Source organism: Eublepharis macularius, chromosome 5 (genome assembly GCF_028583425.1).
Source record: "Eublepharis macularius isolate TG4126 chromosome 5, MPM_Emac_v1.0, whole genome shotgun sequence".
Classification (NCBI taxonomy): Eukaryota; Metazoa; Chordata; class Lepidosauria; order Squamata; family Eublepharidae; genus Eublepharis; species Eublepharis macularius.
Window position 1 is genome coordinate 131,593,243 of NC_072794.1, and position 12,333 is coordinate 131,605,575.

The 12,333-nt window shown below is 39.7% G+C and overlaps 1 protein-coding gene across 3 annotated transcripts in view; it reads left to right on the plus strand.

Moving 5' to 3' along the window:
* Positions 1-12,333, plus strand: part of PHF20 (PHD finger protein 20) — a 46,165-nt gene that overhangs the window by 24,407 nt on the left and 9,425 nt on the right. For 2 of the 3 annotated variants that reach the window (XM_054980242.1, XM_054980243.1), the window contains exons 8-14: positions 505-678; positions 1,091-1,258; positions 1,804-2,079; positions 2,827-2,925; positions 3,142-3,306; positions 10,545-10,720; positions 11,481-11,580. In XM_054980242.1, the coding sequence (XP_054836217.1) occupies positions 505-678; positions 1,091-1,258; positions 1,804-2,079; positions 2,827-2,925; positions 3,142-3,306; positions 10,545-10,720; positions 11,481-11,580 (1,158 nt within the window). The remainder of the gene's footprint in view (positions 1-504; positions 679-1,090; positions 1,259-1,803; positions 2,080-2,826; positions 2,926-3,141; positions 3,307-10,544; positions 10,721-11,480; positions 11,581-12,333) is intronic. The other variant, XM_054980244.1, reaches the window with a different exon arrangement.

Below are 12,333 nucleotides of genomic sequence, written 5' to 3' on the forward strand. Positions count from 1 at the left end.
GTATCTCCATTTCAAAGAATGAATTCTGCCTGAGACCTCGCCATCTGAGTAGACAATGCTGACTTTGATAGACCAACAGTTTGATTCAGTATAAGCCAGCTTCATGTATTTAACATCTTTTTAATGAGGCATCTAACTCTATATATGAACATGATCACACAGCCCTTAAAACAGAAAGGGCTTGGTTCAAGGGACATTTTCTTGAATTGTTGTTTTCATTGCAGTGAAGATAACCAATCATTTTCCTTGTTTAAGCTTTTGAGGCTTCAATTTAGGCAGCAGTTTGGATAATACTATCATAACAGTTTGGGGGGTGGATGGATAATACTATTATACCAGTTACAGGGGAGTAGAGATATGTGACATTCTATAAATGGTGCAGTTGCTGCTCTTCAGGGAACTGAATAAGGAATGTGGTTTTCCTCAGGACTTGTGTTTTGATGTATTTGTTAAAATCTGTTTATTCAGTGTACTTAGTAAATATATACTTGAAATGATTTTTAGCACAAGAAAAATTGAAAAATTCTCCAGAAAATGAAAAAGATTCCATAAAGAGACGGTCAAGACATTCTACTAGTAGTAGTCAAGAGGCTTTAGATACTGACGTTGTAATACCGCAACTAGATGAAATAGAAGCCTTAAAAGATCCCGAATCAAGCTCAAAAGAAACAAGTGACGGTAAATAGCTTATAGTATATGTGATATTTCTTCATGTCTTACATGATTACATTGCCCCATGTAATTTAGTTGCTAAATTAAGATAATTTGCATTATTGAGCAAGGAACTTCCTGCTGTATAAGAAGAGTCTGTAATGGATTTAGCAGGAATTGAGCATGGTTAGTTACAGAGTGCAGAAATTTAGAAGCCATAATAGCACCTAGCAGATCTTTTTCTTTATCTCAGAATTGCATGAGCTGAGTGAAAGCTTCGACCAGTTTGTTTTTGAATATTTTTATAGCCTATGTGAAGTAAAAAAACCCCAAGATACTCATTTCACTTTTTCTAATATTTCAGCAGCTCAGTGTTGTCTGAAGTTTGTGTGCCTGTGTGTAACCTTCAATTCATTCTGTCCTTTTTTTTGTCTTTTAGGTCCTTCAGAAACATGTGTTGAATCTGACCAAAATATTAGTGAACAGTTGCCTCCACCTTCAGAAGTAACTCAGAGTTTAGTAGATGACAGCAGATTAAAGGAAGAGATTATAGAAGAGTCTCCCTCTCTGCCTGAATCACAAGAGTCTTCAGAGGCATCTGTTACAGGTTCAGATTTACCAACATATATTTCAGACAAAACATCTCTAATGCATTCTCATTCTTTGGGATTTTTTCTTCTTCTTATAATAATAAAGACAAATCTTTTTTTTTTTTTTACTACCAACCTCAGCTTGTTCAGTGGAGTTTTTCAAATAAGGAATCAGGTTGTTTGGCTGACATTAAGGGGGGAGGGGGGAATTTGCAAAGAATGTTTCCATCTTCTCCCAGCAGCCCCCTGTAAGTACTGAAAAGGCATTGTCAGGGATTGCAGACCTTTGTGCACAGAAAACTGCACCATGCTGCTAATTGTAACGTTCCATAGGAGGTGAAAGCCTTACACCTGCATTCAGATCCTAATAATGGTGGGGGAATGTGACCATTCATGACCACCCTAAGCTTCTAGGTTTTCATACACATGTAAAATCTTGTGTGCAAACATTGAGAAGTGTGGGCTAGGAAGTAGGATCTAAACTTTTCCACAAGAGAAAAGCATGGAATTTGTTTTGAAACATACATATTGGTAATACACATTTTGTTTTTTGTTCTTGCAGTAACCAGTTCTTCTAAGAGAACCGATGATTCTACTGCTTTAAAGGCTGCAGCCGATCATGAACCCAAGTTTAGATGCAAGTTCTTAGACTGTTCAAAATCCTTCAGGAAAGCAAAACTGCTGCATTATCATATGAAGTATTTCCATGGGATTGATAAGTCACCAGAACCCCAGCAGAGTCCAGCAACAAGAAATATTCAAACAAGAGGATCCGTAGCTTCTGAGAAGGCCAGTCAGGAAGGTTCTAACAGAAGGCGGACCACATCAGGTTGCTTATGTAAATACTTTGCTAATAAGACTTCTTTTTAATAACTGCATTGTTTTAGCCAAAACTTAGCTAGCATCACAAAGTTGTGAGAATGAATTTGTTACCCATTCCCTTTCTGTATTTACTTTATGGCACTGGTACACCTTAGTAACTGACAGAAGTGAGCCATTATAATAATTGGTGCAAAATGAAGGAGGGTATTATTTTGTGTGTATTATTTTGAAGTGCCGTGTATTTATTTGAGTTTGTGTAGATGCAGTTGTATAACATGAGCCTGTATGGTGTCGTAGTTAGAGTGTTGGACTGGGATCTGGGAGATCTGGGTTTGAATCCCCATCTGCCATGGAAGTTAGCTGGATGCCCTTGGGCCAATCACATACTCTCAGCCCAACCTACCTGGGCCGGTCACATACTCTCAGCCCAACCTACCTCACACAGTTGTGAGGATAAAACGGAGGAGAGGAGAACAATGTAAGCCACCTAAAGTTCACACTGGGGAGAGAGGCGGGCTATAAATGAAGTAAATAAATATATATATAGGAAGAAGAAAGAGACATAGGCAACAGTTTGAGCAGGAACTGTATATGTATGGGAAACAGGCAAAGATTTAATACTTGGTGAAAAAGTGAAATGAAATAAAATTTAAGTTTGTTGCATATCTGAATTTATCCTGATCATACCTAAAATATATACTTATGTAAGCTTATTATACTTCTGTTCTGTAAGCTAGCAAAATGACATAGATTTTTTCTGTAGCTTCTAAAGAAAAGGAGAAGAACAAAGAGAAGAAACTTAGAGATATTGTCCGGTCAAAATCAAAGAAGAAGAAGAAGAAAAAAAAGAAATCAAAATCAGGTAAAGTTATAACATAGGAACTGGCTTCATTTTGTTGACTTGCTCCTTCCCTTGACCAACCAGTTTCTGGGCAGAAAATACTGATAAAACATAATGTTATGTTCCAGCCAGATGCATATATGTAATGTGCCTTTTTAAACAATAGAGCTGATATTCTGGATACCTGTTTTGTATTGTATTTATTTCCTAGTATTAACACATTCCTAATATTTACAGAAAATTCAGGCAGTGAAGAAAATGTTGAGTTTCCCCAAGGTCTTTCCCCTCCAGGATCTGTCACCACAACAAGATACAGTTCAGCAAACCGGTCCTGTGTACATTTGACTACACAGCTACATGGCTCTGAAACTGGGCATCGTAAACATAAATCAAAAATAACTGGTGAGACTGATTTAGTTCCTACTTGGAATACTTTTCTTAAGAACAAGGAACCAGTAATAAAGGAATTGGAAAGATTTTTTGTGTAGGATGGAGTGGGTTGATAACTGTATAACAAAACTAATAAAATATGCTCAGTGTTGTGAAACTTGACATATTTGCAATGCAGGCATATATTCCAGTGCAGAGGTTTTAAATTGTTGTATCAGTTTTACACATCCATGCTTTCTAACCTATTTTAGCAAGTTTGCTTCTACCTCGTTAGTGTTTTGAGCTTTTTTTTCACTCCTAATACTTTGAAACTTTTAGACAGCAGTGAAGTACTAAAATTTTGAGACACAGTTTTTCCTCTTTCATGTCTGTGATAGTTTTAATACAGCCAGGACAGTGCAGTAATGTCCTAATTTTTTTTTTTAAAAAATAGGTATTTAAACAGGTGGCTGGAGGCAAATGTACTAAGGGGAGCAAGCACCTAGAAAATACTGGCACAATCATGAATATCTATAGGTAGCAAATTCAGTATGGAGGGTCTGTGACAACAAAAGTCTGATTGATGGTTGTTGTGGGTTTTCCGGGCTGTATTGCCGTGGTCTTGGCATTGTAGTTCCTGACGTTTCGCCAGCAGCTGTGGCTGGCATCTTCAGAGGTGTAGCACCAAAAGACAGAGATCTCCCAGTGTCACAGTGTGGAAAAGATGTTGGCAGGTCATTTGTATCTACTCAGGAGGGGTGGGGTTGAGCTGAGTCATCCTGTAAGAGTTTCCCAGGGTGTGGAATGCTAATGGCGGGAGGCTTCACTGTATCCTGAGGAGGTTCTTTTGCATATGGATTGGTGCTTGATGTGCTAATCTTCTCTGCAGGGCTATTGTCGAGTATAGAGTGTTTTGTTAGCCTGGTGTTTTTCAGAACTGGAAACCATGCTCTGTTCATTCTTAAGGTTTCTTCTTTCCTGTTGAAATTTTGCTTATGCTTGTGAATTTCAATGGCTTCCCTGTGCAGTCTGACGAAGTAGTTGGAAGCGTTGTCCAGTATTTTGGTGTCCTGGAATAAGATACTGTGCCCTGTTTGAGTTAGGCTATGTTCAGCCACTGCTGATTTTTCAGGTTGTCCAAGTCTGCAGTGTCTTTCATGTTCTTTTATTCTTGTCTGGATGCTACGCTTTGTGGTCCCGATGTAAACTTGTCCGCAGCTGCAGGGTATACGGTATACTCCTGCAGAGGTGAGGGGGTCTCTACTGTCTTTTGCTGATCGTAGCATCTGTTGTATTTTTCGGGTGGGTCTGAATACTGCTTGAAGGTTATGCTTTTTCATAAGCTTTCCCATCTGATCCGTAATTCCTTTGATATATAGCAAAAACACTTTTCCTGTAGGAGACTGTTTTTCCTTGGTTGTTTGATTCATCCTGGGTTTGATTGCTCTTCGGATTTCATTTCTGGAGTAGCCATTTGCCTGAAGTGCGTGGTTTAGATTATTAATTTCCTCATTGAGAAAGTGCGGCTCACATATCCGTCTTGCATGATCCACTAATGTTTTCATTATGCCTCTTTTCTGTCGGGGGTGGTGATTGGAGTTTTTGTGTAAGTACCGATCAGTGTGAGTTGGTTTCCTGTAGACCTTGTGACCTAACTAAAAGTTTGCTTTGCGGATGACCAAGGTATCCAGAAATGGGAGTTTTCCCTCGATTTCTTTCTCCATTGTGAATTGTATGTTCAGGTGGATGTTGCTGAGATGATTCAAAAACCCCATCAATTCTTCCTCCCCATGGCTCCAAATGATAAATGTATCATCCACAAACCGGAACCATACACTAGGTTTGTGGGGTGCTGATTCTAGAGCTGTTTTTTCAAAATGTTCCATGTAGAAGTTTGCTATAACTGGGCTGAGTGTTTTTGCCATATATCAAAGGAATTACTGATCAGATGGGAAAGCTTATGAAAAAGCATAACCTTCAAGCAGTATTCAGACCCACCCGAAAAATACAACAGATGCTACGATCAGCAAAAGACAGTAGAGACCCCCTCACCTCTGCAGGAGTATACCGTATACCCTGCAGCTGCGGACAAGTTTACATCGGGACCACAAAGCGTAGCATCCAGACAAGAATAAAAGAACATGAAAGACACTGCAGACTTGGCCAACCTGAAAAATCAGCAGTGGCTGAACATAGCCTAACTCAAACAGGGCACAGTATCTTATTCCAGGACACCAAAATACTGGACAACACGTCCAACTACTTTGTCAGACTGCACAGGGAAGCCATTGAAATTCATAAGCATAAGCAAAACTTCAACAGGAAAGAAGAAACCTTAAGAATGAACAGAGCATGGTTTCCAGTTCTGAAAAACACCAGGCTAACAAAACACTCTATACTCGACAATAGCCCTGCAGAGAAGATTAGCACATCAAGCACCAATCCATATGCAAAAGAACCTCCTCAGGATACAGTGAAGCCTCCCGCCATTAGCATTCCACACCCTGGGAAACTCTTACAGGATGACTCAGCTCAACCCCACCTCTCCTGAGTAGATACAAATGACCTGCCAACATCTTTTCCACACTGTGACACTGGGAGATCTCTGTCTTTTGGTGCTACACCTCTGAAGATGCCAGCCACAGCTGCTGGCGAAACGTCAGGAACTACAATGCCAAGACCATGGCAATACAGCCCGGAAAACCCACAACAACCATCGTTCTCCGGCCGTGAAAGCCTTCGACAATACATCAGAAGTCTGATTGCTATATTTGAGCTAACAATGCTGGTATTTAAACTCCCAAACAGCATTTCTCCTTGCTATGTTCAAGGCCAGCTCCTTTTGCAGTTTGCTGCCATTTTAGAATCTGTAAAGAATGCATATATGAAGTAATCTGTAAAGTAACATATGACAACAGTTCCACAGATCAGTAAGTAAACATACAGATACTGAAAGGATCTGAGAAACATTGCTTGAAACCCTTAAGTAAAGCATATAAGAGGGAATAATAATAATCAAGTCAGATGGCAATCATGGCAGGGTCTACTTTGAACAGGTATGGACTTCGCTATGCAGATAGTATAATTGCTAGCTGCATTCTTGAATCATGCCTGATGCCCAAATTGTCATAGAAGGAACATAGCTAAGTGATATTATGATTCTTTACGCATCTGTATGAATTTACCACGGAGAATGGTGAGTCATCCTAAGCCTGGCTTCATCTACAGTCCTCAGACATAATGTATTCAGTGTATGTAGGGGTGTGTGCTTCGGGTTCCCGATTCGTAAAAAGATTCGGTATTTCCGAATCAGGGTCAGTATGATGGCCCTGATTTGGAAATACCGAATCAAAGCTTCCCAAAGCAATTCGGATTGCTTCGGGAAGCTTTGGGGCCTTTTTAAAGGGTGCCCTCCCTCCCATCACTACCTCACTTACCTGGGGCATTCTTCTGGCGGTGGAAGCAGTGGCCTTCCCTGCTGCCTTGCTGGCTGCTGCAGAGGCCAATGCGGCAGTGTGGGTGGCGGCATCAGTTGCCGCCCTGCCGGCCGCCGTAGAGGCCAAAGTTGCAGTGCAGGTGCTGGCGTTTGCTACCACCTTGCCGGCCCCCGCCAAGGCCGAAGCAGCGGCAGGGGCGGTGCAGGCACTGACGTTTGCTGCTGGCCACTGCAGAGGCCGAAGCGGCGGCATGGGCAGCGGCGTTTACTGCTGCCCTGCCGGCCGCCGCAGAGGCCAAAGCGGTGGTGCAGGCGGCGAAGGCACCAGCTGCAGCCTTCTCCGCCACCCTGCTGGCCACGGCAGCAGCAGAGACACCTGCTCTGGCTTTCCCAAGATGAGTGGGGAAGGGGGGCTCGGGGAAGTGGGAATCTCACTTCGGTATGCTCTGAATCATTATGAAGCATACCGAAGCGATTTCTGACAACCCGAACCCGAAGTGGCTTGCCGTCTCGGGTTTTGGGTTATTCTGGATCATTTTCCCCACTGCACACCTCTAAGTGTATGGATTAGCAGTTAAATACATGAATCAGTTAATTTTAAGAGGTATTATTGAGAAATAGCAAGTATGTTCAGATATATGTAGTTTACAGGAAATAATAGAACACTTTATAATATAAGCTCCCTTCTATTAACAAGCATTCCATGCGTTACGTAACTTCATCAGCTGGTAATAACGTGCTCTAAACATTTCACTATCTTCCATATTCTTTTCCCTCCCAAAATACTGGATTGATTTGAACTAGGAAAATATTGCATCAAACTTGTATTACATAAACACACATGTATTGGTTGTCTTAGAATTATCAATTACTCTGGAAGCAAGATGTTTCATCTTTTAAATGAAGCGTAGTTTAAGTAAATAATTTTAATTAATTGTACATAAGTAGTTCTGTCATAGATTCTAGTAAATTTTCTTTGGGATTTGTCTTTTGTGTTTCATGACTAATTGCTTCTGAAAGTAAACATCATGTTAAACAATTAAGGCATTTTTAATAGCAAAATAACAAATTGCTGAAGAATTTGTAATTTTTTTGTATTCGAGTCCTAGTCAATGGAGGTACACTTTGACTTGCAGAGTTTACTTGCTTCACTGTTCCTAGATCAGCCACTCATTTACTACTATCTTTTAGTCCTTGATACATATTAAAATGAGCTAAGGCCAATTCTTACCATTTACCAATTATTGTTATGTTCAATAAGTTTCCATTCTAAATTCTTGCATTTGAATCATTTATATCTTTCCAGAATGCTCAACCTTCAGGCTGAAATCTTCTAGATTTGGTTTCTGCTTAAAGGTGACTTGTTTTTTTTTTTAATCTTAAACCAACCTTTACCTACTTCTTATGAGAGGTAATGTTCGCAGCTACTTTAAAACAACTTAAACATTGAATGTTGAGACCTATACCACTGTAATGCATGCCAGGCTCAGCCATATTGCACCTAAATAGATTAAAGGCTTTAAAATAATTTATATGTAGGGAATTAGGAAAATAATATTAGAGGAAAGAAAATTAAGTCTGTAGATTTAGATCTAAATGCTTACTGAGCAAACTTATTGAAATTGTACAGAACTGAGGGCTTCTTTTTGCAAACTAAATGTAAACAGTTGCCGAACCATTGACAAGTGTATGTAAAACGTAAGGTCAGTGTACCTCCATGATTGGAGAGGGCTTTTGTATGTGTTTTACTCACCCTAGACTGCCCTTCTTTTGCTTCGCCCCATTTTTGTATGTGCAGAGACTGATGTACATAGCATCCTGGTTGAGATGATCAACCAATGCTTTCAGTATTAATACAATTTTATTGCTATTGTCAATTCGTTTTTCCTGAAGGTTTTACTCTGTAAGCATTGAGAGAGCCATTATAAATAGCTCTGTATCTTTTATAGGTAAACACTGCCCAGACTACCTAAAAAGAAGCATAAAATTATGAAGTATAACATCAGATACATACTTATTAATCCTGAAATAGTTTTTTACAATCTGGGCAATTTGCTACATTTATAAGAATTATGCAGAAAGTTTAAATGTCTTACCTGTGACCCCCCCCCCTCAACTGTCATACTGCAGATTACTTAATGCACATTGAATGCATACATTAAATGTATGTCTTAAAAGTACATATAAATTTGTATAGTGTATGCAGGATGCCCAGATTTCAGTTCTGACAGTGAAATATAATTCAGTGTTCATTACTAAGCTAGTTATTTTCTGCTGGGAGAGACAAGCTTACAAGGTAGCCTGCAGTCCTGCTTCACCCTTCTCCCATTTTTCTTTCTGGGCAACCAGAAGCGTAGAGTACTACTAGCACCATGTTCCAAGGAACTCTGTGTATCTTTGGAAACTTACCAGGAGCTTCTTTGCTAAGAAAGATGGCATACAGATGACTTCCTAAGAGAAAAATTCTTCACCAGTACTCCTCCCTACAGTGTGCAGTTCAGTGGAGTATTGTTTGTCCTAAGACGTATTCTTTTGTTTCTAGAAATAAAACAATGAAATCCAACCAGCCTGGCAAGTACTCTGTTATAAACTGAAAGAGTGGTCTGTGCCCCGTTTTCTCTGTAAGAGATAGAGGTTCAGTTGGTTCCAGAGTAGATGAATTGATGCAGAAAGGGGTTCCCTTCATATAGAAAGTCTGAAAACCACTGATCTAAAGCAGTGATCTTGAGTCCATGGATGTGGACTCAAGGATTTGGTGAGTCACAGAGCTGCTGTGGGTCAAAAGCCCCTGTTATAAAGTAACCATTTTTGCTGCCTTTCGGAAGAACCTACAAGTAGAGAACAAGAGTGCAGAAGAGCTGCAGAATGGCAAGATGAGGTCACTCAGTGGCTCTTGGCTTGTTGCTCTCAGAGTATTATCTCCTGGTGCTTGGCTTTTGTTGCGTGTTTCCAGCTCTTTTGGTCTGGTGCCCATTGTCCTGGTCTTAACACTGGTGAGGTCATAAGTCTGCCCCCGCCACCCGTGATATGAGTCTGATGTCATCACTTGCTTGCAACTTGGTATGTCCTGGTCTGGAAGGATAGAAGATCAATGGCCTTGAGTATCCCATTACCAAGCAATGTTGTTTCAGAGATACTTGAAGAAGACCACTACCCCACCTGCACTATTAGCCCAGCACAGTTAAGGTGATGCCTTCTCCAGTTGCTCCTTTTTCTCCACTACTCACCCTAGCTGTGCTGAGTTTGGAACTCAGTGGCCTAGAACCTTTGTCTGCTCACATATGAATTGGGAAGCAGGAAGAGGAGCATTGGGAGTATGTTTCATCATATCCCTCATCTTCGCCACTTTCACACTTGACGTGTATGATAGGGAGCATTAGAGTGCAATATATATAGGTGTGCCTTGCTCACTTGCACACAGCATGTCACTGGTAGTCAGGAAAGTGGAGAAGGAAGGACAGCGTTTACTTATTTTTAACAATGACCCAGATTGCCATCTGTTTACTTAATCCCAAAGTACTGTAGAATTGAGAACACCAGAGATATACTCTACTTTTTAGCTAAGAAAATCCCCCCCCCCCCGCCCCAACTCAAATTGAAGTCAGTGGTTAGATTGCACCATATGCTTTACATTCATTTGGTAATAATTAAAATTTATAACATTATCTAAGTCTGGCACAGAACTACTAGTTCAAACAAACATTATTTGGAATGTTGGATAGAATTGGCAATGGATATTTCTCAGTTTACACTGATTTAGAATGGTCAACTCCTTTGGCAACAGTTCTTCAATTACTTAAATGGATTTTATTCCAATTGAACTTCTTGCCCACAGATGATGATACCTTGAGTGAGTCATCCGCAGATAGTTTGCTTTGGAGCGACGATGACTGTAGCCAGGACATTGATGTAACAACTAATCCTGATGAGGATCTTGAAGATGATGATAATGACTTTGAAATCGTCCGGTGTATTTGTGAAGTGGAGGAAGAAAATGACTTTATGATTCAGGTATATGGTGATAAGGCTGTGGATATGCATCAAAGTAAATGAAAACACAAAAGTAATTGGTTGTTGTGGGTTTTCCGGGCTGTATTGCCGTGGTCTTGGCATTGTAGTTCCTGACGTTTCGCCAGCAGCTGTGGCTGGCATCTTCAGAGGTGTAGCACCAAAAGTCAGAGACCAAAAGTCTCTGACTTTTGGTGCTACACCTCTGAAGATGCCAGCCACAGCTGCTGGCGAAACGTCAGGAACTACAATGCCAAGACCACGGCAATACAGCCCGGAAAACCCACAACAACCATCGTTCTCCAGCCGTGAAAGCCTTCGACAATACACAAAAGTAATTATTTAAAATGCAAGTAGTAAGTGTCTATTACCCTGACTGTATTGCAGATCTCTCCCTTGGATATCCAAACTATATAAGGATTAGCCATTTGTTTGTATATTGGTAAACACATAATATAGCTTATGTTTTTAAGATGGGAATTCTCAGCATAGTACAGTGATGCTAAGATGTTTAAACATTGAGTTGGATCCATAAATGCTCTACAGGAAGTGTTTTTTCCACTGTAAGATAACTCCCTCTAGTAAAAGTTAACTACAATAAATATTCCATTGATTTTAATATAATATTTTTTTCCATTGGCAAAAGAACTTAACAAGAATTATTAATATTGTGTGCCTATAAAATATTTTAAATGATTTTTTGTCTGTCGGTTTGTACTACTGATCTAATTGCAGTTTAATTTCTGTTTTTCAATTATCATAGTGTGAAGAGTGTCTGTGTTGGCAGCATGGAGTCTGTATGGGATTATTAGAAGATAATGTACCTGAAAAATATACCTGCTATATTTGTCAAGATCCTCCAGGTACAAAGATTTCTAAGGTTGCAGAATCTTCTAATAGTAATACACACATTTAAAGATCCTGTGGGTTGGATCCAGTTGTAACTAAAGGGAACAGTTGGTAAGAGTCCATATAGCAGGTGCATTTTGCTGATCAGTACAAATTTCATGGGAAAGACACTGACCTTCTTTAAATCTAGTTTCTTTTCTGGGTTTTCTTTCGAAAGAATGTCTATATTAGATCCATTTCCTGCTAGCACATAGTACTACTCATCTAAAGTGGAAATCTGTAATGAAAAGTTCTTGGGCCCATATTAGTCTGTAGTTCTGACAGATCAGTCAATCTTTATTACGGTCATAGACCACACAATAATAGCATACAACCCAGTCATGGTAAGTCATATTATTTACAAATCTATTCACTAAAATTTCAGGGTACAGAGTCTTAAATATTTAAAACCTTAAAACCTGAGTGCCTAAGACCAAATTATTAAATATTAAAATCCTTAACATTATAAAATATTTAAATATTTCCCCCTGTAAAATACTTCCTAATCCGTATGGCTTGCACAGCAAAATTTGCCACCTTTAATGTAATTTCATGGTCCTTATCGGCTAAAAGCTTATCTAGATAGAATCTGTCATTTCTATAGTTCTGACAGATAGTGCAGGCAACTGAAAAGTAGTACTACAGCTTTTGCTTTCTCCCAAAGGAGTTGCTACAGCCAACACAGACTCATTCTCACAGCTCTTCTTTCCTTGCGAGAGAACAAGGAT